The 27,305-nt window shown below is 58.7% G+C and overlaps 7 protein-coding genes across 8 annotated transcripts in view; 6 read left to right on the top strand and 1 right to left on the bottom strand.

Annotated features, from left to right (window-relative positions):
• Positions 1–27,305, bottom strand: part of LOC104567754 (ubiquitin-associated protein 2-like) — a 232,068-nt gene that overhangs the window by 34,146 nt on the left and 170,617 nt on the right. The window lies entirely within an intron of this gene.
• Positions 2,677–3,408, top strand: LOC148595632 (interferon-like). The gene has a single exon (XM_088520191.1). The coding sequence runs from the start codon at positions 2,677–2,679 to the stop codon at positions 3,406–3,408; it is 732 nt and encodes a 243-aa protein (XP_088376317.1).
• Positions 9,714–10,445, top strand: LOC148595631 (interferon-like). The gene has a single exon (XM_088520190.1). The coding sequence runs from the start codon at positions 9,714–9,716 to the stop codon at positions 10,443–10,445; it is 732 nt and encodes a 243-aa protein (XP_088376316.1).
• On the top strand, positions 13,233–13,964 carry LOC148595630 (interferon-like). The gene has a single exon (XM_088520189.1). It carries the CDS (start codon positions 13,233–13,235, stop codon positions 13,962–13,964), a length of 732 nt encoding a protein of 243 aa, XP_088376315.1.
• Positions 16,751–17,482, top strand: LOC148595629 (interferon-like). Its single transcript, XM_088520188.1, has one exon. It carries the CDS (start codon positions 16,751–16,753, stop codon positions 17,480–17,482), a length of 732 nt encoding a protein of 243 aa, XP_088376314.1.
• On the top strand, positions 20,272–21,003 carry LOC148595628 (interferon-like). Its single transcript, XM_088520187.1, has one exon. It carries the CDS (start codon positions 20,272–20,274, stop codon positions 21,001–21,003), a length of 732 nt encoding a protein of 243 aa, XP_088376313.1.
• LOC148595627 (interferon-like) lies at positions 23,791–24,522 on the top strand. Its single transcript, XM_088520185.1, has one exon. The coding sequence runs from the start codon at positions 23,791–23,793 to the stop codon at positions 24,520–24,522; it is 732 nt and encodes a 243-aa protein (XP_088376311.1).

The raw sequence follows: 27,305 nt of genomic DNA, 5'->3' as shown, positions 1-27,305 counted from the left end.
GCAGGAAGGCACAGCGGGGAAGCGAGGGGAAAGGGGCCACCAGTCACTACCCACGGCGCTCCACGTTCCTGTCGGACTGCAGCCTCCTCCGAGGCACACGAAGGTCCCAATGGAAACCCAGGGAAGACTCGCACATGCCAAGGACTATTTATTACTAAATCTTATTTATTTATTTATTTATATGCCTGGTGGAAATAAAGACCTTTTGCACAATAAACAGTGGTCATCGCAATTAAATCTCGTGGGAAAACTCAACCTCCCCAGATGTCGGGGCAGGGCAGGGAACATCCTCCCTCCTGCCACTCGCTCTGGGCAGGACCCTCTCTCAGACCAACAGGCCTCTCGGCCTGCCCTGCGCTGGCACAAGCAGGCGCGCCAAAAGCAGCCAGTGAGGAACACAAACCCGCAGCAAGAACCTGGGCACCAAGCAGGAGGCCAAGCACGGGAGAACCCTCCAAAGGCAGACGGGCAACACACCTGCAGCACGGCTGCTCCCATCCAACAAAGAGCCCAACACTGCAGCCCCGCACAACACTTGCCACCCCACCAGCACAAGACAGGCAGAGGCCTGCCAACTTCACCCACACAAGCCCCGACACACGCAGCCCTCTCCCACCAGGCCCACAGCCCTTCCTCTCTCAGGCCAGACAGTCACAGCAGCCTGCACCAACACGCGCAACAGGACACCTGCCCCGCACCAGGGCTCGCAACACAAACCAACACCGCGTCTCACCAGCCATTCGGCTCTCATGCCTCCAGCCCACCCCCACCCAAGTGTCCTGCGCTCCGCACACGACACTGCTCAGGGCTTCGCTGCCAAGGGCCTCCTCTCCTTCACTGCTCAGGCCCCTCACAAACAAACACCCTGCCACATCCACAACCCTCAACCTCAACACTGCCAGCCACCTCCTCGCCCTGCCTCACACCGCTTTGCACTCTGCCCCCACAACTCTCTCAAACCTACAGCCACACACTCACACCTTTACTCCACACCTCATAAAAAAGACACCCCATCGCAACCAGACCACTTCTGCACAGGACACAGGCTGCACAAACTGAGAGACAAGTAGAGGTGCCCTCATGTTACCACTTTCCCCAAACAAACCCCAAAGAGACAGACAAAACTCTACGAGGCCACCCAACACCTCCAGCTCACCTGCAATCACCACGGCCTCTCCAGCCTTCTCCTGCGCAGCCCAGAGCTCACACACCGGCCTGAGCAGGAGCTCAACTGGGGACACGCCTCGCACCACAGCCCATGTTCCTGTCGTCTTCCTTCATGCCAGCACTAACACAGCAAGCACCACTGTGCTGGCGCGCAAGGAGGAGCTCTCCGAGCCGCTAAGCCCACAGCGGCACAGCGACAGCACCCGACGCTACGAGTGCTGCCCACGCACCAGCAGCCCCCTCCAAACACCAGGCCCACCACCACAAACACCTCTGCCCAGAGACACCACGCACCCACACCAGGACAGCCCCAAGGGGAACACTCATTGCGCCTCCTCCCTCTACTCCAGCACCGCACACGCAGCACACACCGCACTGTCTGCTCGAGGGCAAGGCCACAACAGGCATGCGCTTCCACCACCTCATCAGCACTACCTACAAATTACTGCGGACGACTGTACAACGGGAGACTGCCTGCAGCTGTAAGGCAAGGGAACACACGGTGCCAAAAAATCTCACTACGGAGCAAGACCCCTCTGAGAAACCAGAAAGCTCCATGCTGTCCGAGGCATCTCTTGAGGTACCTTCTACGATAAAATCTCCCCTCAACCTCCGCACGCGTGACCTTACAGCTCTCCTGAAGCAAAACATACAAGCACATATAGAAGATAAGGCCAGACTCTTGTCCCACACGAAAAAGGACACAAGGAGAACTAAGGGCACAAGGCAGAACCTGAGAGCATCAAAAACAACACAAACAGCATGAGTACTTTCACAATAAACTAACTCCAGAAGGAGAATTGGCAATGCCAATTGCAAATTGTGCAAATACTCATCTGGGGAGATGCTCAAAGAACAACTGGACAAGTTGCTCAGACACCTCCAGTGCAAACAGCCTCTGCAACACGAGACACCACATCCACCCCAGCCTTCTCCCAACAAAGGGCACGCACCAAAACGCGCCGAGCACCAAGAGCTCTGAGACTCTAAGTCAGAAACAGCAAGAACGGCCAGCCGGAAAGCAGAACCAACACCAGGAAAGCCTGCACATTACATCAAGAAAGCAGCCTTGCCTTGGCGACGCACGGAAATACACCCGCACAAAGCGGACACGAGACCACAACGGCAAGGCGAAAGGGAAACCCGCAAACACACCTCCACCAGCACGGCTGCCACAAAGGCCATGGCCACAGCCCCCACACATACACACCAACACAACGCACTGCCTCGCCCAACTCCGCTCATCCCAACACAACCACCACAGCACCACGCAAGCACCACCGCCACCGCACAAGGCCACTTCCCTACAACACCGCAAAACCAAACAAACCAACAACCAAAACCGAAAACGGCAGCAGGAAACCCTTTGCAACTCGAAAACGACAAACGGAAAGATGCGGCACCCAATAAAGCCGCGCACACACCACACGCTCAAGCACAGCGCTCGCCAGCACCACCAAGGCTCACCGGCCTCCCGCACGCTACTGCCGCACAACGCAACGCACCACCATGCCTGCGCCCGCAACACCACGGCCCTGCCTGTGGCACCGCGCTCCTGGGCTCCTGCTTCTCCTGCCCGCGGCCCTCGCCTGCACCCACCTCCGCACCCAACAGAACACCTTCAACGCCGACAGCTTCCAGCTCCTGCGCACCATAGCTTCCAACCGCACCGTGCTCTGCCACCAACACAATGTACCCTTCTCCTTCCCGGACACCCTGGGAGCAGCCAGCCACCCTCAACAAGCCACCGCCACCATCCTTCTCATCCTCCAGCAACTCTTCAACACTCTCAGCAACGAAAGCATTCCTGACCACTGGGACCGCCAAGCACACCAGCAGCTTCTCAACAAGCTTCACCATCAAATCCACCAGCTCCAGGAATGCCTCACAGCCAGCACCGGGCTTTCTAAAAGCCAAGGGCCCCGCAACTCCCGCCTCGCCATCAACACATACTTCCGCCGCATCCGCGACTTCCTCCGCACGCACGGCCACAGCTCCTGCGCCTGGGACACGGTCCGCCTCGAAGTTCACACCTGCTTCCGACACATTGACAAGCTTACGCGCGCAATGCAAAACCCGGCAGCTCCCTCCCTACAAAGCCCAACCCGTCCAAACAGCAACCTCAGCACAAGGGAGAGCTCACCAAGCCACACGGGGCATCTCCAGCAAGGACTCGCCCTCACAGGCACCGCGCAGCCCTCCACCGCACGGGGCTCCAGCCCGCCACAGCAACAGGCGTGACGGCGCTCCGCCCCGCAGCACCGCAGCCCGCACACCCGCAGCACCCTGCACACTCCCTGTGGCCACAGCGGCCAGGCCGCGCGGGCTACCGCTCCACACGGATGTGCTGCGCAGGAAGGCACAGCGGGGAAGCGAGGGGAAAGGGGCCACCAGTCACTACCCACGGCGCTCCACGTTCCTGTCGGACTGCAGCCTCCTCCGAGGCACACGAAGGTCCCAATGGAAACCCAGGGAAGACTCGCACATGCCAAGGACTATTTATTACTAAATCTTATTTATTTATTTATTTATATGCCTGGTGGAAATAAAGACCTTTTGCACAATAAACAGTGGTCATCGCGATTAAATCTCGTGGGAAAACTCAACATCCCCAGATGTCGGGGCAGGGCAGGGACCATCCTCCCTCCTGCCACTCGCTCTGGGCAGGACCCTCTCTCAGACCAACAGGCCTCTCGGCCTGCCCTGCGCTGGCACAAGCAGGCGCGCCAAAAGCAGCCAGTGAGGAACACAAACCCGCAGCAAGAACCTGAGCACCAAGCAGGAGGCCAAGCACAGGAGAACCCTCCAAAGGCAGACGGGCAACACACCTGCAGCACGGCTGCTCCCATCCAACAAAGAGCCCAACACTGCAGCCCCGCACAACACTTGCCACCCCACCAGCACAAGACAGGCAGAGGCCTGCCAACTTCACCCACACAAGCCCCGACACACGCAGCCCTCTCCCACCAGGCCCACAGCCCTTCCTCTCTCAGGCCAGACAGTCACAGCAGCCTGCACCAACACGCGCAACAGGACACCTGCCCCGCACCAGGGCTCGCAACACAAACCAACACCGCGTCTCACCAGCCATTCGGCTCTCACGCCTCCAGCCCACCCCCACCCAAGTGTCCTGCGCTCCGCACACGACACTGCTCAGGGCTTCGCTGCCAAGGGCCTCCTCTCCTTCACTGCTCAGGCCCCTCACAAACAAACACCCTGCCACATCCACAACCCTCAACCTCAACACTGCCAGCCACCTCCTCGCCCTGCCTCACACCGCTTTGCACTCTGCCCCCATAACTCTCTCCAACCTACAGCCACACACTCACACCTTTACTCCACACCTCATAAAAAAGACACCCCATCGCAACCAGACCACTTCTGCACAGGACACAGGCTGCACAAACTGAGAGACAAGTAGAGGTGCCCTCATGTTACCACTTACCCCAAACAAACCCCAACGAGACAGATAAAACTCTACGAGGCCACCCAACACCTCCAGCTCACCTGCAATCACCACGGCCTCTCCAGCCTTCTCCTACGCAGCCCAGAGCTCACACACCGGCCTGAGCAGGAGCTCAACTGGGGACACGCCTCGCACCACAGCCCATGTTCCTGTCGTCTTCCTTCATGCCAGCACTAACACAGCAAGCACCACTGTGCTGGCGCGCAAGGAGGAGCTCTCCGAGCCGCTAAGCCCACAGCGGCACAGCGACAGCACCCGACGCTACGAGTGCTGCCCACGCACCAGCAGCCCCCTCCAAACACCAGGCCCACCACCACAAACACCTCTGCCCAGAGACACAACGCACCCACACCAGGACAGCCCCAAGGGGAACACTCATTGCGCCTCCTCCCTCCACTCCAGCACCGCACACGCAGCACACACCGCACTGTCTGCTCGAGGGCAAGGCCACAACAGGCATGCGCTTCCACCACCTCATCAGCGCTACCTACAAATTACTGCGGACGACTGTACAACGGGAGACTGCCTGAAGCTGTAAGGCAAGGGAACACACGGTGCCAAAAAATCTCACTACGGAGCAAGACCCCTCTGAGAAACCAGAAAGCTCCATGCTGTCCGAGGCATCTCTTGAGGTACCTTCTACGATAAAATCTCCCCTCAACCTCCGCACGCGTGACCTTACAGCTCTCCTGAAGCAAAACATACAAGCACATATAGAAGATAAGGCCAGACTCTTCTCCCACACGAAAAAGGACACAAGGAGAACTAAGGGCACAAGGCAGAACCTGAGAGCATCAAAAACAACACAAACAGCATGAGTACTTTCACAATAAACTAACTCCAGAAGGAGAATTGGCAATGCCAATTGCAAATTGTGCAAATACTCATCTGGGGAGATGCTCAAAGAACAACTGCACAAGTTGCTCAGACACCTCCAGTGCAAACAGCCTCTGCAGCACGAGGCACCACATCCACCCCCAGCCTTCTCCCAACAAAGGGCACGCACCAAAACGTGCAAAGCACCAAGAGCTCTGAGACTCTAAGTCAGAAACAGCAAGAACGGCCAGCCGGAAAGCAGAACCAACACCAGGAAAGCCTGCACATTACATCAAGAAAGCAGCCTTGCCTTGGCGACGCACGGAAATACACCCGCACAAAGCGGACACGAGACCACAACGGCAAGGCGAAAGGGAAACCCGCAAACACACCTCCACCAGCACGGCTGCCACAAAGGCCATGGCCACAGCCCCCACACATACACACCAACACAACGCACTGCCTCACCCAACTCCGCTCATCCCAACACAACCACCACAGCACCACGCAAGCACCACCGCCACCGCACAAGGCCACTTCCCTACAACACCGCAAAACCAAACGAACCAACAACCAAAACCGAAAACGGCAGCAGGAAACCCTTTGCAACTCGAAAACGACAAACGGAAAGATGCGGCACCCAATAAAGCCGCGCACACACCACACGCTCAAGCACAGCGCTCGCCAGCACCACCAAGGCTCACCGGCCTCCCGCACGCTACTGCCGCACAACGCAACGCACCACCATGCCTGCACCCGCAACACCACGGCCCTGCCTGTGGCACCGCGCTCCTGGGCTCCTGCTTCTCCTGCCCGCGGCCCTCGCCTGCACCCACCTCCGCACCCAACAGAACACCTTCAACGCCGACAGCTTCCAGCTCCTGCGCACCATAGCTTCCAACCGCACCGTGCTCTGCCACCAACACAATGTACCCTTCTCCTTCCCGGACACCCTGGGAGCAGCCAGCCACCCTCAACAAGCCACCGCCACCATCCTTCTCATCCTCCAGCAACTCTTCACAACTCTCAGCAACGAAAGCATTCCTGACCACTGGGACCGCCAAGCACACCAGCAGCTTCTCAACAAGCTTCACCATCAATTCCACCAGCTCCAGGAATGCCTCACAGCCACCACCGGGCTTTCTAAAAGCCAAGGGCCCCGCAACTCCCGCCTCGCCATCAACACATACTTCCGCCGCATCCGCGACTTCCTCCGCACGCACGGCCACAGCTCCTGCGCCTGGGACACGGTCCGCCTCGAAGTTCACACCTGCTTCCGACACATTGACAAGCTTACGCGCGCAATGCAAAACCCGGCAGCTCCCTCCCTACAAAGCCCAACCCGTCCAAACAGCAACCTCAGCACAAGGGAGAGCTCACCAAGCCACACAGGGCATCTCCAGCAAGGACTCGCCCTCACAGGCACCGCGCAGCCCTCCACCGCACGGGGCTCCAGCCCGCCACAGCAACAGGCGTGACGGCGCTCCGCCCCGCAGCACCGCAGCCCGCACACCCACAGCACCCTGCACACTCCCTGTGGCCACAGCGGCCAGGCCGCGCGGGCTACCGCTCCACACGGATGTGCTGCGCAGGAAGGCACAGCGGGGAAGCGAGGGGAAAGGGGCCACCAGTCACTACGCACGGCGCTCCACGTTCCTGTCGGACTGCAGCCTCCTCCGAGGCACACGAAGGTCCCAATGGAAACCCAGGGAAGACTCGCACATGCCAAGGACTATTTATTACTAAATCTTATTTATTTATTTATTTATATGCCTGGTGGAAATAAAGACCTTTTGCACAATAAACAGTGGTCATCGCAATTAAATCTCGTGGGAAAACTCAACCTCCCCAGATGTCGGGGCAGGGCAGGGAACATCCTCCCTCCTGCCACTCGCTCTGGGCAGGACCCTCTCTCAGACCAACAGGCCTCTCGGCCTGCCCTGCGCTGGCACAAGCAGGCGCGCCAAAAGCAGCCAGTGAGGAACACAAACCCGCAGCAAGAACCTGGGCACCAAGCAGGAGGCCAAGCACGGGAGAACCCTCCAAAGGCAGACGGGCAACACACCTGCAGCACGGCTGCTCCCATCCAACAAAGAGCCCAACACTGCAGCCCCGCACAACACTTGCCACCCCACCAGCACAAGACAGGCAGAGGCCTGCCAACTTCACCCACACAAGCCCCGACACACGCAGCCCTCTCCCACCAGGCCCACAGCCCTTCCTCTCTCAGGCCAGACAGTCACAGCAGCCTGCACCAACACGCGCAACAGGACACCTGCCCCGCACCAGGGCTCGCAACACAAACCAACACCGCGTCTCACCAGCCATTCGGCTCTCATGCCTCCAGCCCACCCCCACCCAAGTGTCCTGCGCTCCGCACACGACACTGCTCAGGGCTTCGCTGCCAAGGGCCTCCTCTCCTTCACTGCTCAGGCCCCTCACAAACAAACACCCTGCCACATCCACAACCCTCAACCTCAACACTGCCAGCCACCTCCTCGCCCTGCCTCACACCGCTTTGCACTCTGCCCCCACAACTCTCTCAAACCTACAGCCACACACTCACACCTTTACTCCACACCTCATAAAAAAGACACCCCATCGCAACCAGACCACTTCTGCACAGGACACAGGCTGCACAAACTGAGAGACAAGTAGAGGTGCCCTCATGTTACCACTTTCCCCAAACAAACCCCAAAGAGACAGACAAAACTCTACGAGGCCACCCAACACCTCCAGCTCACCTGCAATCACCACGGCCTCTCCAGCCTTCTCCTGCGCAGCCCAGAGCTCACACACCGGCCTGAGCAGGAGCTCAACTGGGGACACGCCTCGCACCACAGCCCATGTTCCTGTCGTCTTCCTTCATGCCAGCACTAACACAGCAAGCACCACTGTGCTGGCGCGCAAGGAGGAGCTCTCCGAGCCGCTAAGCCCACAGCGGCACAGCGACAGCACCCGACGCTACGAGTGCTGCCCACGCACCAGCAGCCCCCTCCAAACACCAGGCCCACCACCACAAACACCTCTGCCCAGAGACACCACGCACCCACACCAGGACAGCCCCAAGGGGAACACTCATTGCGCCTCCTCCCTCTACTCCAGCACCGCACACGCAGCACACACCGCACTGTCTGCTCGAGGGCAAGGCCACAACAGGCATGCGCTTCCACCACCTCATCAGCACTACCTACAAATTACTGCGGACGACTGTACAACGGGAGACTGCCTGCAGCTGTAAGGCAAGGGAACACACGGTGCCAAAAAATCTCACTACGGAGCAAGACCCCTCTGAGAAACCAGAAAGCTCCATGCTGTCCGAGGCATCTCTTGAGGTACCTTCTACGATAAAATCTCCCCTCAACCTCCGCACGCGTGACCTTACAGCTCTCCTGAAGCAAAACATACAAGCACATATAGAAGATAAGGCCAGACTCTTGTCCCACACGAAAAAGGACACAAGGAGAACTAAGGGCACAAGGCAGAACCTGAGAGCATCAAAAACAACACAAACAGCATGAGTACTTTCACAATAAACTAACTCCAGAAGGAGAATTGGCAATGCCAATTGCAAATTGTGCAAATACTCATCTGGGGAGATGCTCAAAGAACAACTGGACAAGTTGCTCAGACACCTCCAGTGCAAACAGCCTCTGCAACACGAGACACCACATCCACCCCAGCCTTCTCCCAACAAAGGGCACGCACCAAAACGCGCCGAGCACCAAGAGCTCTGAGACTCTAAGTCAGAAACAGCAAGAACGGCCAGCCGGAAAGCAGAACCAACACCAGGAAAGCCTGCACATTACATCAAGAAAGCAGCCTTGCCTTGGCGACGCACGGAAATACACCCGCACAAAGCGGACACGAGACCACAACGGCAAGGCGAAAGGGAAACCCGCAAACACACCTCCACCAGCACGGCTGCCACAAAGGCCATGGCCACAGCCCCCACACATACACACCAACACAACGCACTGCCTCGCCCAACTCCGCTCATCCCAACACAACCACCACAGCACCACGCAAGCACCACCGCCACCGCACAAGGCCACTTCCCTACAACACCGCAAAACCAAACAAACCAACAACCAAAACCGAAAACGGCAGCAGGAAACCCTTTGCAACTCGAAAACGACAAACGGAAAGATGCGGCACCCAATAAAGCCGCGCACACACCACACGCTCAAGCACAGCGCTCGCCAGCACCACCAAGGCTCACCGGCCTCCCGCACGCTACTGCCGCACAACGCAACGCACCACCATGCCTGCGCCCGCAACACCACGGCCCTGCCTGTGGCACCGCGCTCCTGGGCTCCTGCTTCTCCTGCCCGCGGCCCTCGCCTGCACCCACCTCCGCACCCAACAGAACACCTTCAACGCCGACAGCTTCCAGCTCCTGCGCACCATAGCTTCCAACCGCACCGTGCTCTGCCACCAACACAATGTACCCTTCTCCTTCCCGGACACCCTGGGAGCAGCCAGCCACCCTCAACAAGCCACCGCCACCATCCTTCTCATCCTCCAGCAACTCTTCAACACTCTCAGCAACGAAAGCATTCCTGACCACTGGGACCGCCAAGCACACCAGCAGCTTCTCAACAAGCTTCACCATCAAATCCACCAGCTCCAGGAATGCCTCACAGCCAGCACCGGGCTTTCTAAAAGCCAAGGGCCCCGCAACTCCCGCCTCGCCATCAACACATACTTCCGCCGCATCCGCGACTTCCTCCGCACGCACGGCCACAGCTCCTGCGCCTGGGACACGGTCCGCCTCGAAGTTCACACCTGCTTCCGACACATTGACAAGCTTACGCGCGCAATGCAAAACCCGGCAGCTCCCTCCCTACAAAGCCCAACCCGTCCAAACAGCAACCTCAGCACAAGGGAGAGCTCACCAAGCCACACGGGGCATCTCCAGCAAGGACTCGCCCTCACAGGCACCGCGCAGCCCTCCACCGCACGGGGCTCCAGCCCGCCACAGCAACAGGCGTGACGGCGCTCCGCCCCGCAGCACCGCAGCCCGCACACCCGCAGCACCCTGCACACTCCCTGTGGCCACAGCGGCCAGGCCGCGCGGGCTACCGCTCCACACGGATGTGCTGCGCAGGAAGGCACAGCGGGGAAGCGAGGGGAAAGGGGCCACCAGTCACTACCCACGGCGCTCCACGTTCCTGTCGGACTGCAGCCTCCTCCGAGGCACACGAAGGTCCCAATGGAAACCCAGGGAAGACTCGCACATGCCAAGGACTATTTATTACTAAATCTTATTTATTTATTTATTTATATGCCTGGTGGAAATAAAGACCTTTTGCACAATAAACAGTGGTCATCGCGATTAAATCTCGTGGGAAAACTCAACATCCCCAGATGTCGGGGCAGGGCAGGGACCATCCTCCCTCCTGCCACTCGCTCTGGGCAGGACCCTCTCTCAGACCAACAGGCCTCTCGGCCTGCCCTGCGCTGGCACAAGCAGGCGCGCCAAAAGCAGCCAGTGAGGAACACAAACCCGCAGCAAGAACCTGAGCACCAAGCAGGAGGCCAAGCACAGGAGAACCCTCCAAAGGCAGACGGGCAACACACCTGCAGCACGGCTGCTCCCATCCAACAAAGAGCCCAACACTGCAGCCCCGCACAACACTTGCCACCCCACCAGCACAAGACAGGCAGAGGCCTGCCAACTTCACCCACACAAGCCCCGACACACGCAGCCCTCTCCCACCAGGCCCACAGCCCTTCCTCTCTCAGGCCAGACAGTCACAGCAGCCTGCACCAACACGCGCAACAGGACACCTGCCCCGCACCAGGGCTCGCAACACAAACCAACACCGCGTCTCACCAGCCATTCGGCTCTCACGCCTCCAGCCCACCCCCACCCAAGTGTCCTGCGCTCCGCACACGACACTGCTCAGGGCTTCGCTGCCAGGGCCTCCTCTCCTTCACTGCTCAGGCCCCTCACAAACAAACACCCTGCCACATCCACAACCCTCAACCTCAACACTGCCAGCCACCTCCTCGCCCTGCCTTCACACCGCTTTGCACTCTGCCCCCATAACTCTCTCCAACCTACAGCCACACACTCACACCTTTACTCCACACCTCATAAAAAAGACACCCCATCGCAACCAGACCACTTCTGCACAGGACACAGGCTGCACAAACTGAGAGACAAGTAGAGGTGCCCTCATGTTACCACTTACCCCAAACAAACCCCAACGAGACAGATAAAACTCTACGAGGCCACCCAACACCTCCAGCTCACCTGCAATCACCACGGCCTCTCCAGCCTTCTCCTACGCAGCCCAGAGCTCACACACCGGCCTGAGCAGGAGCTCAACTGGGGACACGCCTCGCACCACAGCCCATGTTCCTGTCGTCTTCCTTCATGCCAGCACTAACACAGCAAGCACCACTGTGCTGGCGCGCAAGGAGGAGCTCTCCGAGCCGCTAAGCCCACAGCGGCACAGCGACAGCACCCGACGCTACGAGTGCTGCCCACGCACCAGCAGCCCCCTCCAAACACCAGGCCCACCACCACAAACACCTCTGCCCAGAGACACAACGCACCCACACCAGGACAGCCCCAAGGGGAACACTCATTGCGCCTCCTCCCTCCACTCCAGCACCGCACACGCAGCACACACCGCACTGTCTGCTCGAGGGCAAGGCCACAACAGGCATGCGCTTCCACCACCTCATCAGCGCTACCTACAAATTACTGCGGACGACTGTACAACGGGAGACTGCCTGAAGCTGTAAGGCAAGGGAACACACGGTGCCAAAAAATCTCACTACGGAGCAAGACCCCTCTGAGAAACCAGAAAGCTCCATGCTGTCCGAGGCATCTCTTGAGGTACCTTCTACGATAAAATCTCCCCTCAACCTCCGCACGCGTGACCTTACAGCTCTCCTGAAGCAAAACATACAAGCACATATAGAAGATAAGGCCAGACTCTTCTCCCACACGAAAAAGGACACAAGGAGAACTAAGGGCACAAGGCAGAACCTGAGAGCATCAAAAACAACACAAACAGCATGAGTACTTTCACAATAAACTAACTCCAGAAGGAGAATTGGCAATGCCAATTGCAAATTGTGCAAATACTCATCTGGGGAGATGCTCAAAGAACAACTGCACAAGTTGCTCAGACACCTCCAGTGCAAACAGCCTCTGCAGCACGAGGCACCACATCCACCCCCAGCCTTCTCCCAACAAAGGGCACGCACCAAAACGTGCAAAGCACCAAGAGCTCTGAGACTCTAAGTCAGAAACAGCAAGAACGGCCAGCCGGAAAGCAGAACCAACACCAGGAAAGCCTGCACATTACATCAAGAAAGCAGCCTTGCCTTGGCGACGCACGGAAATACACCCGCACAAAGCGGACACGAGACCACAACGGCAAGGCGAAAGGGAAACCCGCAAACACACCTCCACCAGCACGGCTGCCACAAAGGCCATGGCCACAGCCCCCACACATACACACCAACACAACGCACTGCCTCACCCAACTCCGCTCATCCCAACACAACCACCACAGCACCACGCAAGCACCACCGCCACCGCACAAGGCCACTTCCCTACAACACCGCAAAACCAAACGAACCAACAACCAAAACCGAAAACGGCAGCAGGAAACCCTTTGCAACTCGAAAACGACAAACGGAAAGATGCGGCACCCAATAAAGCCGCGCACACACCACACGCTCAAGCACAGCGCTCGCCAGCACCACCAAGGCTCACCGGCCTCCCGCACGCTACTGCCGCACAACGCAACGCACCACCATGCCTGCACCCGCAACACCACGGCCCTGCCTGTGGCACCGCGCTCCTGGGCTCCTGCTTCTCCTGCCCGCGGCCCTCGCCTGCACCCACCTCCGCACCCAACAGAACACCTTCAACGCCGACAGCTTCCAGCTCCTGCGCACCATAGCTTCCAACCGCACCGTGCTCTGCCACCAACACAATGTACCCTTCTCCTTCCCGGACACCCTGGGAGCAGCCAGCCACCCTCAACAAGCCACCGCCACCATCCTTCTCATCCTCCAGCAACTCTTCACAACTCTCAGCAACGAAAGCATTCCTGACCACTGGGACCGCCAAGCACACCAGCAGCTTCTCAACAAGCTTCACCATCAATTCCACCAGCTCCAGGAATGCCTCACAGCCACCACCGGGCTTTCTAAAAGCCAAGGGCCCCGCAACTCCCGCCTCGCCATCAACACATACTTCCGCCGCATCCGCGACTTCCTCCGCACGCACGGCCACAGCTCCTGCGCCTGGGACACGGTCCGCCTCGAAGTTCACACCTGCTTCCGACACATTGACAAGCTTACGCGCGCAATGCAAAACCCGGCAGCTCCCTCCCTACAAAGCCCAACCCGTCCAAACAGCAACCTCAGCACAAGGGAGAGCTCACCAAGCCACACAGGGCATCTCCAGCAAGGACTCGCCCTCACAGGCACCGCGCAGCCCTCCACCGCACGGGGCTCCAGCCCGCCACAGCAACAGGCGTGACGGCGCTCCGCCCCGCAGCACCGCAGCCCGCACACCCACAGCACCCTGCACACTCCCTGTGGCCACAGCGGCCAGGCCGCGCGGGCTACCGCTCCACACGGATGTGCTGCGCAGGAAGGCACAGCGGGGAAGCGAGGGGAAAGGGGCCACCAGTCACTACGCACGGCGCTCCACGTTCCTGTCGGACTGCAGCCTCCTCCGAGGCACACGAAGGTCCCAATGGAAACCCAGGGAAGACTCGCACATGCCAAGGACTATTTATTACTAAATCTTATTTATTTATTTATTTATATGCCTGGTGGAAATAAAGACCTTTTGCACAATAAACAGTGGTCATCGCAATTAAATCTCGTGGGAAAACTCAACCTCCCCAGATGTCGGGGCAGGGCAGGGAACATCCTCCCTCCTGCCACTCGCTCTGGGCAGGACCCTCTCTCAGACCAACAGGCCTCTCGGCCTGCCCTGCGCTGGCACAAGCAGGCGCGCCAAAAGCAGCCAGTGAGGAACACAAACCCGCAGCAAGAACCTGGGCACCAAGCAGGAGGCCAAGCACAGGAGAACCCTCCAAAGGCAGACGGGCAACACACCTGCAGCACGGCTGCTCCCATCCAACAAAGAGCCCAACACTGCAGCCCCGCACAACACTTGCCACCCCACCAGCACAAGACAGGCAGAGGCCTGCCAACTTCACCCACACAAGCCCCGACACACGCAGCCCTCTCCCACCAGGCCCACAGCCCTTCCTCTCTCAGGCCAGACAGTCACAGCAGCCTGCACCAACACGCGCAACAGGACACCTGCCCCGCACCAGGGCTCGCAACACAAACCAACACCGCGTCTCACCAGCCATTCGGCTCTCATGCCTCCAGCCCACCCCCACCCAAGTGTCCTGCGCTCCGCACACGACACTGCTCAGGGCTTCGCTGCCAAGGGCCTCCTCTCCTTCACTGCTCAGGCCCCTCACAAACAAACACCCTGCCACATCCACAACCCTCAACCTCAACACTGCCAGCCACCTCCTCGCCCTGCCTCACACCGCTTTGCACTCTGCCCCCACAACTCTCTCAAACCTACAGCCACACACTCACACCTTTACTCCACACCTCATAAAAAAGACACCCCATCGCAACCAGACCACTTCTGCACAGGACACAGGCTGCACAAACTGAGAGACAAGTAGAGGTGCCCTCATGTTACCACTTTCCCCAAACAAACCCCAAAGAGACAGACAAAACTCTACGAGGCCACCCAACACCTCCAGCTCACCTGCAATCACCACGGCCTCTCCAGCCTTCTCCTGCGCAGCCCAGAGCTCACACACCGGCCTGAGCAGGAGCTCAACTGGGGACACGCCTCGCACCACAGCCCATGTTCCTGTCGTCTTCCTTCATGCCAGCACTAACACAGCAAGCACCACTGTGCTGGCGCGCAAGGAGGAGCTCTCCGAGCCGCTAAGCCCACAGCGGCACAGCGACAGCACCCGACGCTACGAGTGCTGCCCACGCACCAGCAGCCCCCTCCAAACACCAGGCCCACCACCACAAACACCTCTGCCCAGAGACACCACGCACCCACACCAGGACAGCCCCAAGGGGAACACTCATTGCGCCTCCTCCCTCTACTCCAGCACCGCACACGCAGCACACACCGCACTGTCTGCTCGAGGGCAAGGCCACAACAGGCATGCGCTTCCACCACCTCATCAGCACTACCTACAAATTACTGCGGACGACTGTACAACGGGAGACTGCCTGAAGCTGTAAGGCAAGGGAACACACGGTGCCAAAAAATCTCACTACGGAGCAAGACCCCTCTGAGAAACCAGAAAGCTCCATGCTGTCCGAGGCATCTCTTGAGGTACCTTCTATGATAAAATCTCCCCTCAACCTCCGCACGCGTGACTTTACAGCTCTCCTGAAGCAAAACATACAAGCACATATAGAAGATAAGGCCAGACTCTTGTCCCACACGAAAAAGGACACAAGGAGAACTAAGGGCACAAGGCAGAACCTGAGAGCATCAAAAACAACACAAACAGCATGAGTACTTTCACAATAAACTAACTCCAGAAGGAGAATTGGCAATGCCAATTGCAAATTGTGCAAATACTCATCCGGGGAGATGCTCAAAGAACAACTGCACAAGTTGCTCAGACACCTCCAGTGCAAACAGCCTCTGCAGCACGAGGCACCACATCCACCCCAGCCTTCTCCCAACATAGGGCACGCACCAAAACGCGCCGAGCACCAAGAGCTCTGAGACTCTAAGTCAGAAACAGCAAGAACGGCCAGCCGGAAAGCAGAACCAACACCAGGAAAGCCTGCACATTACATCAAGAAAGCAGCCTTGCCTTGGCGACGCACGGAAATACACCCGCACAAAGCGGACACGAGACCACAACGGCAAGGCGAAAGGGAAACCCGCAAACACACCTCCACCAGCACGGCTGCCACAAAGGCCATGGCCACAGCCCCCACACATACACACCAACACAACGCACTGCCTCGCCCAACTCCGCTCATCCCAACACAACCACCACAGCACCACGCAAGCACCACCGCCACCGCACAAGGCCACTTCCCTACAACACCGCAAAACCAAACAAACCAACAACCAAAACCGAAAACGGCAGCAGGAAACTCTTTGCAACTCGAAAACGACAAACGGAAAGATGCGGCACCCAATAAAGCCGCGCACACACCACACGCTCAAGCACAGCACTCGCCAGCACCACCAAGGCTCACCGGCCTCCCGCACGCCACTGCCGCACAACTCAACGCACCACCATGCCTGCGCCCGCAACACCACGGCCCTGCCTGTGGCACCGCGCTCCCGGGCTCCTGCTTCTCCTGCCCGCGGCCCTCGCCTGCACCCACCTCCGCACCCAACAGACCACCTTCAACGCCGACAGCTTCCAGCTCCTGCGCACCATGGCTCCCAACCGCACCGTGCTCTGCCACCAACACAACGTACCCTTCTCCTTCCCGGACACCCTGGGAGCAGCCAGCCACCCTCAACAAGCCACCGCCACCATCCTTCTCATCCTCCAGCAACTCTTCAACACTCTCAGCAACGAAAGCATTCCTGACCACTGGGACCGCCAAGCACACCAGCAGCTTCTCAACAAGCTTCACCATCAAATCCACCAGCTCCAGGAATGCCTCACAGCCAGCACCGTGCTTTCTAAAAGCCAAGGGCCCCGCAACTCCCGCCTCGCCATCAACACATACTTCCGCCGCATCCGCGACTTCCTCCGCACGCACGGCCACAGCTCCTGCGCCTGGGACACGGTCCGCCTCGAAGTTCACACCTGCTTCCGACACATTGACAAGCTTACGCGCGCAATGCAAAACCCGGCAGCTCCCTCCCTACAAAGCCCAACCCGTCCAAACAGCAACCTCAGCACAAGGGAGAGCTCACCAAGCCACACGGGGCATCTCCAGCAAGGACTCGCCCTCACAGGCACCGCGCAGCCCTCCACCGCACGGGGCTCCAGCCCGCCACAGCAACAGGCGTGACGGCGCTCCGCCCCGCAGCACCACAGCCCGCACACCCGCAGCACCCTGCACACTCCCTATGGCCACAGCGGCCAGGCCGCGCGGGTACCGCTCCACACGGACGTGCTGCGCAGGAAGGCACAGCGGGGAAGCGAGGGGAAAGGGGCCACCAGTCACTACCCACGGCGCTCCACGTTCCTGTCGGACTGCAGCCTCCTCCGAGGCACACGAAGGTCCCAATGGAAACCCAGGGAAGACTCGCACATGCCAAGGACTATTTATTACTAAATCTTATTTATTTATTTATTTATTTATATGCCTGGTGGAAATAAAGACCTTTTGCACAATAAACAGTGGTCATCGCGATTAAATCTCGTGGGAAAACTCAACATCCCCAGATGTCGGGGCAGGGCAGGGACCATCCTCCCTCCTGCCACTCGCTCTGGGCAGGACCCTCTCTCAGACCAACAGGCCTCTCGGCCTGCCCTGCGCTGGCACAAGCAGGCGCGCCAAAAGCAGCCAGTGAGGAACACAAACCCGCAGCAAGAACCTGGGCACCAAGCAGGAGGCCAAGCACAGGAGAACCCTCCAAAGGCAGACGGGCAACACACCTGCAGCACGGCTGCTCCCATCCAACAAAGAGCCCAACACTGCAGCCCCGCACAACACTTGCCACCCCACCAGCACAAGACAGGCAGAGGCCTGCCAACTTCACCCACACAAGCCCCGACACACGCAGCCCTCTCCCACCAGGCCCACAGCCCTTCCTCTCTCAGGCCAGACAGTCACAGCAGCCTGCACCAACACGCGCAACAGGACACCTGCCCCGCACCAGGGCTCGCAACACAAACCAACACCGCGTCTCACCAGCCATTCGGCTCTCATGCCTCCAGCCCACCCCCACCCAAGTGTCCTGCGCTCCGCACACGACACTGCTCAGGGCTTCGCTGCCAAGGGCCTCCTCTCCTTCACTGCTCAGGCCCCTCACAAACAAACACCCTGCCACATCCACAACCCTCAACCTCAACACTGCCAGCCACCTCCTCGCCCTGCCTCACACCGCTTTGCACTCTGCTCCCACAACTCTCTCAAACCTACAGCCACACACTCACACCTTTACTCCACACCTCACAAAAAAGACACCCCATCGCAACCAGACCACTTCTGCACAGGACACAGGCTGCACAAACTGAGAGACAAGTAGAGGCGCCCTCATGCTACCACTTTCCCCAAACAAACCCCAAAGAGACAGACAAAACTCTACGAGGCCACCCAACACCTCCAGCTCACCTGCAATCACCACGGCCTCTCCAGCCTTCTCCTACGCAGCCCAGAGCTCACACACCGGCCTGAGCAGGAGCTCAACTGGGGACACGCCTCGCACCACAGCCCATGTTCCTGTCGTCTTCCTTCATGCCAGCACTAACACAGCAAGCACCACTGTGCTGGCGCGCAAGGAGGAGCTCTCCGAGCCGCTAAGCCCACAGCGGCACAGCGACAGCACCCGACGCTACGAGTGCTGCCCACGCACCAGCAGCCCCCTCCAAACACCAGGCCCACCACCACAAACACCTCTGCCCAGAGACACAACGCACCCACACCAGGACAGCCCCAAGGGGAACACTCATTGCGCCTCCTCCCTCTACTCCAGCACCGCACACGCAGCACACACCGCACTGTCTGCTCGAGGGCAAGGCCACAACAGGCATGCGCTTCCACCACCTCATCAGCACTACCTACAAATTACTGCGGACGACTGTACAACGGGAGACTGCCTGCAGCTGTAAGGCAAGGGAACACACGGTGCCAAAAAATCTCACTACGGAGCAAGACCCCTCTGAGAAACCAGAAAGCTCCATGCTGTCCGAGGCATCTCTTGAGGTACCTTCTACGATAAAATCTCCCCTCAACCTCCGCACGCGTGACCTTACAGCTCTCCTGAAGCAAAACATACAAGCACATATAGAAGATAAGGCCAGACTCTTGTCCCACACGAAAAAGGACACAAGGAGAACTAAGGGCACAAGGCAGAACCTGAGAGCATCAAAAACAACACAAACAGCATGAGTACTTTCACAATAAACTAACTCCAGAAGGAGAATTGGCAATGCCAATTGCAAATTGTGCAAATACTCATCTGGGGAGATGCTCAAAGAACAACTGGACAAGTTGCTCAGACACCTCCAGTGCAAACAGCCTCTGCAACACGAGACACCACATCCACCCCAGCCTTCTCCCAACAAAGGGCACGCACCAAAACGCGCCGAGCACCAAGAGCTCTGAGACTCTAAGTCAGAAACAGCAAGAACGGCCAGCCGGAAAGCAGAACCAACACCAGGAAAGCCTGCACATTACATCAAGAAAGCAGCCTTGCCTTGGCGACGCACGGAAATACACCCGCACAAAGCGGACACGAGACCACAACGGCAAGGCGAAAGGGAAACCCGCAAACACACCTCCACCAGCACGGCTGCCACAAAGGCCATGGCCACAGCCCCCACACATACACACCAACACAACGCACTGCCTCGCCCAACTCCGCTCATCCCAACACAACCACCACAGCACCACGCAAGCACCACCGCCACCGCACAAGGCCACTTCCCTACAACACCGCAAAACCAAACAAACCAACAACCAAAACCGAAAACGGCAGCAGGAAACCCTTTGCAACTCGAAAACGACAAACGGAAAGATGCGGCACCCAATAAAGCCGCGCACACACCACACGCTCAAGCACAGCGCTCGCCAGCACCACCAAGGCTCACCGGCCTCCCGCACGCTACTGCCGCACAACGCAACGCACCACCATGCCTGCGCCCGCAACACCACGGCCCTGCCTGTGGCACCGCGCTCCTGGGCTCCTGCTTCTCCTGCCCGCGGCCCTCGCCTGCACCCACCTCCGCACCCAACAGAACACCTTCAACGCCGACAGCTTCCAGCTCCTGCGCACCATAGCTTCCAACCGCACCGTGCTCTGCCACCAACACAATGTACCCTTCTCCTTCCCGGACACCCTGGGAGCAGCCAGCCACCCTCAACAAGCCACCGCCACCATCCTTCTCATCCTCCAGCAACTCTTCAACACTCTCAGCAACGAAAGCATTCCTGACCACTGGGACCGCCAAGCACACCAGCAGCTTCTCAACAAGCTTCACCATCAAATCCACCAGCTCCAGGAATGCCTCACAGCCAGCACCGGGCTTTCTAAAAGCCAAGGGCCCCGCAACTCCCGCCTCGCCATCAACACATACTTCCGCCGCATCCACGACTTCCTCCGCACGCACGGCCACAGCTCCTGCGCCTGGGACACGGTCCGCCTCGAAGTTCACACCTGCTTCCGACACATTGACAAGCTTACGCGCGCAATGCAAAACCCGGCAGCTCCCTCCCTACAAAGCCCAACCCGTCCAAACAGCAACCTCAGCACAAGGGAGAGCTCACCAAGCCACACGGGGCATCTCCAGCAAGGACTCGCCCTCACAGGCACCGCGCAGCCCTCCACCGCACGGGGCTCCAGCCCGCCACAGCAACAGGCGTGACGGCGCTCCGCCCCGCAGCACCGCAGCCCGCACACCCGCAGCACCCTGCACACTCCCTGTGGCCACAGCGGCCAGGCCGCGCGGGCTACCGCTCCACACGGATGTGCTGCGCAGGAAGGCACAGCGGGGAAGCGAGGGGAAAGGGGCCACCAGTCACTACCCACGGCGCTCCACGTTCCTGTCGGACTGCAGCCTCCTCCGAGGCACACGAAGGTCCCAATGGAAACCCAGGGAAGACTCGCACATGCCAAGGACTATTTATTACTAAATCTTATTTATTTATTTATTTATATGCCTGGTGGAAATAAAGACCTTTTGCACAATAAACAGTGGTCATCGCGATTAAATCTCGTGGGAAAACTCAACATCCCCAGATGTCGGGGCAGGGCAGGGAACATCCTCCCTCCTGCCACTCGCTCTGGGCAGGACCCTCTCTCAGACCAACAGGCCTCTCGGCCTGCCCTGCGCTGGCACAAGCAGGCGCGCCAAAAGCAGCCAGTGAGGAACACAAACCCGCAGCAAGAACCTGAGCACCAAGCAGGAGGCCAAGCACAGGAGAACCCTCCAAAGGCAGACGGGCAACACACCTGCAGCACGGCTGCTCCCATCCAACAAAGAGCCCAACACTGCAGCCCCGCACAACACTTGCCACCCCACCAGCACAAGACAGGCAGAGGCCTGCCAACTTCACCCACACAAGCCCCGACACACGCAGCCCTCTCCCACCAGGCCCACAGCCCTTCCTCTCTCAGGCCAGACAGTCACAGCAGCCTGCACCAACACGCGCAACAGGACACCTGCCCCGCACCAGGGCTCGCAACACAAACCAACACCGCGTCTCACCAGCCATTCGGCTCTCACGCCTCCAGCCCACCCCCACCCAAGTGTCCTGCGCTCCGCACACGACACTGCTCAGGGCTTCGCTGCCAAGGGCCTCCTCTCCTTCACTGCTCAGGCCCCTCACAAACAAACACCCTGCCACATCCACAACCCTCAACCTCAACACTGCCAGCCACCTCCTCGCCCTGCCTCACACCGCTTTGCACTCTGCCCCCATAACTCTCTCCAACCTACAGCCACACACTCACACCTTTACTCCACACCTCATAAAAAAGACACCCCATCGCAACCAGACCACTTCTGCACAGGACACAGGCTGCACAAACTGAGAGACAAGTAGAGGTGCCCTCATGTTACCACTTACCCCAAACAAACCCCAACGAGACAGATAAAACTCTACGAGGCCACCCAACACCTCCAGCTCACCTGCAATCACCACGGCCTCTCCAGCCTTCTCCTACGCAGCCCAGAGCTCACACACCGGCCTGAGCAGGAGCTCAACTGGGGACACGCCTCGCACCACAGCCCATGTTCCTGTCGTCTTCCTTCATGCCAGCACTAACACAGCAAGCACCACTGTGCTGGCGCGCAAGGAGGAGCTCTCCGAGCCGCTAAGCCCACAGCGGCACAGCGACAGCACCCGACGCTACGAGTGCTGCCCACGCACCAGCAGCCCCCTCCAAACACCAGGCCCACCACCACAAACACCTCTGCCCAGAGACACAACGCACCCACACCAGGACAGCCCCAAGGGGAACACTCATTGCGCCTCCTCCCTCCACTCCAGCACCGCACACGCAGCACACACCGCACTGTCTGCTCGAGGGCAAGGCCACAACAGGCATGCGCTTCCACCACCTCATCAGCGCTACCTACAAATTACTGCGGACGACTGTACAACGGGAGACTGCCTGCAGCTGTAAGGCAAGGGAACACACGGTGCCAAAAAATCTCACTACGGAGCAAGACCCCTCTGAGAAACCAGAAAGCTCCATGCTGTCCGAGGCATCTCTTGAGGTACCTTCTACGATAAAATCTCCCCTCAACCTCCGCACGCGTGACCTTACAGCTCTCCTGAAGCAAAACATACAAGCACATATAGAAGATAAGGCCAGACTCTTCTCCCACACGAAAAAGGACACAAGGAGAACTAAGGGCACAAGGCAGAACCTGAGAGCATCAAAAACAACACAAACAGCATGAGTACTTTCACAATAAACTAACTCCAGAAGGAGAATTGGCAATGCCAATTGCAAATTGTGCAAATACTCATCTGGGGAGATGCTCAAAGAACAACTGCACAAGTTGCTCAGACACCTCCAGTGCAAACAGCCTCTGCAGCACGAGGCACCACATCCACCCCCAGCCTTCTCCCAACAAAGGGCACGCACCAAAACGTGCAAAGCACCAAGAGCTCTGAGACTCTAAGTCAGAAACAGCAAGAACGGCCAGCCGGAAAGCAGAACCAACACCAGGAAAGCCTGCACATTACATCAAGAAAGCAGCCTTGCCTTGGCGACGCACGGAAATACACCCGCACAAAGCGGACACGAGACCACAACGGCAAGGCGAAAGGGAAACCCGCAAACACACCTCCACCAGCACGGCTGCCACAAAGGCCATGGCCACAGCCCCCACACATACACACCAACACAACGCACTGCCTCACCCAACTCCGCTCATCCCAACACAACCACCACAGCACCACGCAAGCACCACCGCCACCGCACAAGGCCACTTCCCTACAACACCGCAAAACCAAACGAACCAACAACCAAAACCGAAAACGGCAGCAGGAAACCCTTTGCAACTCGAAAACGACAAACGGAAAGATGCGGCACCCAGTAAAGCCGCGCACACACCACACGCTCAAGCACAGCGCTCGCCAGCACCACCAAGGCTCACCGGCCTCCCGCACGCTACTGCCGCACAACGCAACGCACCACCATGCCTGCACCCGCAACACCACGGCCCTGCCTGTGGCACCGCGCTCCTGGGCTCCTGCTTCTCCTGCCCGCGGCCCTCGCCTGCACCCACCTCCGCACCCAACAGAACACCTTCAACGCCGACAGCTTCCAGCTCCTGCGCACCATAGCTTCCAACCGCACCGTGCTCTGCCACCAACACAATGTACCCTTCTCCTTCCCGGACACCCTGGGAGCAGCCAGCCACCCTCAACAAGCCACCGCCACCATCCTTCTCATCCTCCAGCAACTCTTCACAACTCTCAGCAACGAAAGCATTCCTGACCACTGGGACCGCCAAGCACACCAGCAGCTTCTCAACAAGCTTCACCATCAATTCCACCAGCTCCAGGAATGCCTCACAGCCAGCACCGGGCTTTCTAAAAGCCAAGGGCCCCGCAACTCCCGCCTCGCCATCAACACATACTTCCGCCGCATCCGCGACTTCCTCCGCACGCACGGCCACAGCTCCTGCGCCTGGGACACGGTCCGCCTCGAAGTTCACACCTGCTTCCGACACATTGACAAGCTTACGCGCGCAATGCAAAACCCGGCAGCTCCCTCCCTACAAAGCCCAACCCGTCCAAACAGCAACCTCAGCACAAGGGAGAGCTCACCAAGCCACACAGGGCATCTCCAGCAAGGACTCGCCCTCACAGGCACCGCGCAGCCCTCCACCGCACGGGGCTCCAGCCCGCCACAGCAACAGGCGTGACGGCGCTCCGCCCCGCAGCACCGCAGCCCGCACACCCGCAGCACCCTGCACACTCCCTGTGGCCACAGCGGCCAGGCCGCGCGGGCTACCGCTCCACACGGATGTGCTGCGCAGGAAGGCACAGCGGGGAAGCGAGGGGAAAGGGGCCACCAGTCACTACCCACGGCGCTCCACGTTCCTGTCGGACTGCAGCCTCCTCCGAGGCACACGAAGGTCCCAATGGAAACCCAGGGAAGACTCGCACATGCCAAGGACTATTTATTACTAAATCTTATTTATTTATTTATTTATATGCCTGGTGGAAATAAAGACCTTTTGCACAATAAACAGTGGTCATCGCAATTAAATCTCGTGGGAAAACTCAACCTCCCCAGATGTCGGGGCAGGGCAGGGACCATCCTCCCTCCTGCCACTCGCTCTGGGCAGGACCCTCTCTCAGACCAACAGGCCTCTCGGCCTGCCCTGCGCTGGCACAAGCAGGCGCGCCAAAAGCAGCCAGTGAGGAACACAAACCCGCAGCAAGAACCTGGGCACCAAGCAGGAGGCCAAGCACAGGAGAACCCTCCAAAGGCAGACGGGCAACACACCTGCAGCACGGCTGCTCCCATCCAACAAAGAGCCCAACACTGCAGCCCCGCACAACACTTGCCACCCCACCAGCACAAGACAGGCAGAGGCCTGCCAACTTCACCCACACAAGCCCCGACACACGCAGCCCTCTCCCACCAGGCCCACAGCCCTTCCTCTCTCAGGCCAGACAGTCACAGCAGCCTGCACCAACACGCGCAACAGGACACCTGCCCCGCACCAGGGCTCGCAACACAAACCAACACCGCGTCTCACCAGCCATTCGGCTCTCATGCCTCCAGCCCACCCCCACCCAAGTGTCCTGCGCTCCGCACACGACACTGCTCAGGGCTTCGCTGCCAAGGGCCTCCTCTCCTTCACTGCTCAGGCCCCTCACAAACAAACACCCTGCCACATCCACAACCCTCAACCTCAACACTGCCAGCCACCTCCTCGCCCTGCCTCACACCGCTTTGCACTCTGCTCCCACAACTCTCTCAAACCTACAGCCACACACTCACACCTTTACTCCACACCTCACAAAAAAGACACCCCATCGCAACCAGACCACTTCTGCACAGGACACAGGCTGCACAAACTGAGAGACAAGTAGAGGCGCCCTCATGCTACCACTTTCCCCAAACAAACCCCAAAGAGACAGACAAAACTCTACGAGGCCACCCAACACCTCCAGCTCACCTGCAATCACCACGGCCTCTCCAGCCTTCTCCTACGCAGCCCAGAGCTCACACACCGGCCTGAGCAGGAGCTCAACTGGGGACACGCCTCGCACCACAGCCCATGTTCCTGTCGTCTTCCTTCATGCCAGCACTAACACAGCAAGCACCACTGTGCTGGCGCGCAAGGAGGAGCTCTCCGAGCCGCTAAGCCCACAGCGGCACAGCGACAGCACCCGACGCTACGAGTGCTGCCCACGCACCAGCAGCCCCCTCCAAACACCAGGCCCACCACCACAAACACCTCTGCCCAGAGACACAACGCACCCACACCAGGACAGCCCCAAGGGGAACACTCATTGCGCCTCCTCCCTCTACTCCAGCACCGCACACGCAGCACACACCGCACTGTCTGCTCGAGGGCAAGGCCACAACAGGCATGCGCTTCCACCACCTCATCAGCACTACCTACAAATTACTGCGGACGACTGTACAACGGGAGACTGCCTGCAGCTGTAAGGCAAGGGAACACACGGTGCCAAAAAATCTCACTACGGAGCAAGACCCCTCTGAGAAACCAGAAAGCTCCATGCTGTCCGAGGCATCTCTTGAGGTACCTTCTACGATAAAATCTCCCCTCAACCTCCGCACGCGTGACCTTACAGCTCTCCTGAAGCAAAACATACAAGCACATATAGAAGATAAGGCCAGACTCTTGTCCCACACGAAAAAGGACACAAGGAGAACTAAGGGCACAAGGCAGAACCTGAGAGCATCAAAAACAACACAAACAGCATGAGTACTTTCACAATAAACTAACTCCAGAAGGAGAATTGGCAATGCCAATTGCAAATTGTGCAAATACTCATCTGGGGAGATGCTCAAAGAACAACTGGACAAGTTGCTCAGACACCTCCAGTGCAAACAGCCTCTGCAACACGAGACACCACATCCACCCCAGCCTTCTCCCAACAAAGGGCACGCACCAAAACGCGCCGAGCACCAAGAGCTCTGAGACTCTAAGTCAGAAACAGCAAGAACGGCCAGCCGGAAAGCAGAACCAACACCAGGAAAGCCTGCACATTACATCAAGAAAGCAGCCTTGCCTTGGCGACGCACGGAAATACACCCGCACAAAGCGGACACGAGACCACAACGGCAAGGCGAAAGGGAAACCCGCAAACACACCTCCACCAGCACGGCTGCCACAAAGGCCATGGCCACAGCCCCCACACATACACACCAACACAACGCACTGCCTCGCCCAACTCCGCTCATCCCAACACAACCACCACAGCACCACGCAAGCACCACCGCCACCGCACAAGGCCACTTCCCTACAACACCGCAAAACCAAACAAACCAACAACCAAAACCGAAAACGGCAGCAGGAAACCCTTTGCAACTCGAAAACGACAAACGGAAAGATGCGGCACCCAATAAAGCCGCGCACACACCACACGCTCAAGCACAGCGCTCGCCAGCACCACCAAGGCTCACCGGCCTCCCGCACGCTACTGCCGCACAACGCAACGCACC

The sequence above is a fragment of the Tinamus guttatus genome, unplaced genomic scaffold, assembly GCF_059628265.1.
Source record: "Tinamus guttatus ecotype Peru unplaced genomic scaffold, ASM5962826v1 Tinamus_guttatus_pri_ptg000081l, whole genome shotgun sequence".
Taxonomy (NCBI): Eukaryota; Metazoa; Chordata; class Aves; order Tinamiformes; family Tinamidae; genus Tinamus; species Tinamus guttatus.
The sequence above is the reverse complement of the archived record's forward strand: the minus strand, read 5'-3'. Positions and strand labels throughout refer to the sequence as shown.

Bases quoted from the DNA above. Each gene is read 5' to 3' on its own strand.
- LOC148595632 (XM_088520191.1), top strand. From the start codon at position 2,677: ATGCCTGCGCCCGCAACACCACGGCCCTGCCTGTGGCACCGCGCTCCT.
- LOC148595631 (XM_088520190.1), top strand. From the start codon at position 9,714: ATGCCTGCGCCCGCAACACCACGGCCCTGCCTGTGGCACCGCGCTCCT.
- LOC148595630 (XM_088520189.1), top strand. From the start codon at position 13,233: ATGCCTGCACCCGCAACACCACGGCCCTGCCTGTGGCACCGCGCTCCT.
- LOC148595629 (XM_088520188.1), top strand. From the start codon at position 16,751: ATGCCTGCGCCCGCAACACCACGGCCCTGCCTGTGGCACCGCGCTCCC.
- LOC148595628 (XM_088520187.1), top strand. From the start codon at position 20,272: ATGCCTGCGCCCGCAACACCACGGCCCTGCCTGTGGCACCGCGCTCCT.
- LOC148595627 (XM_088520185.1), top strand. From the start codon at position 23,791: ATGCCTGCACCCGCAACACCACGGCCCTGCCTGTGGCACCGCGCTCCT.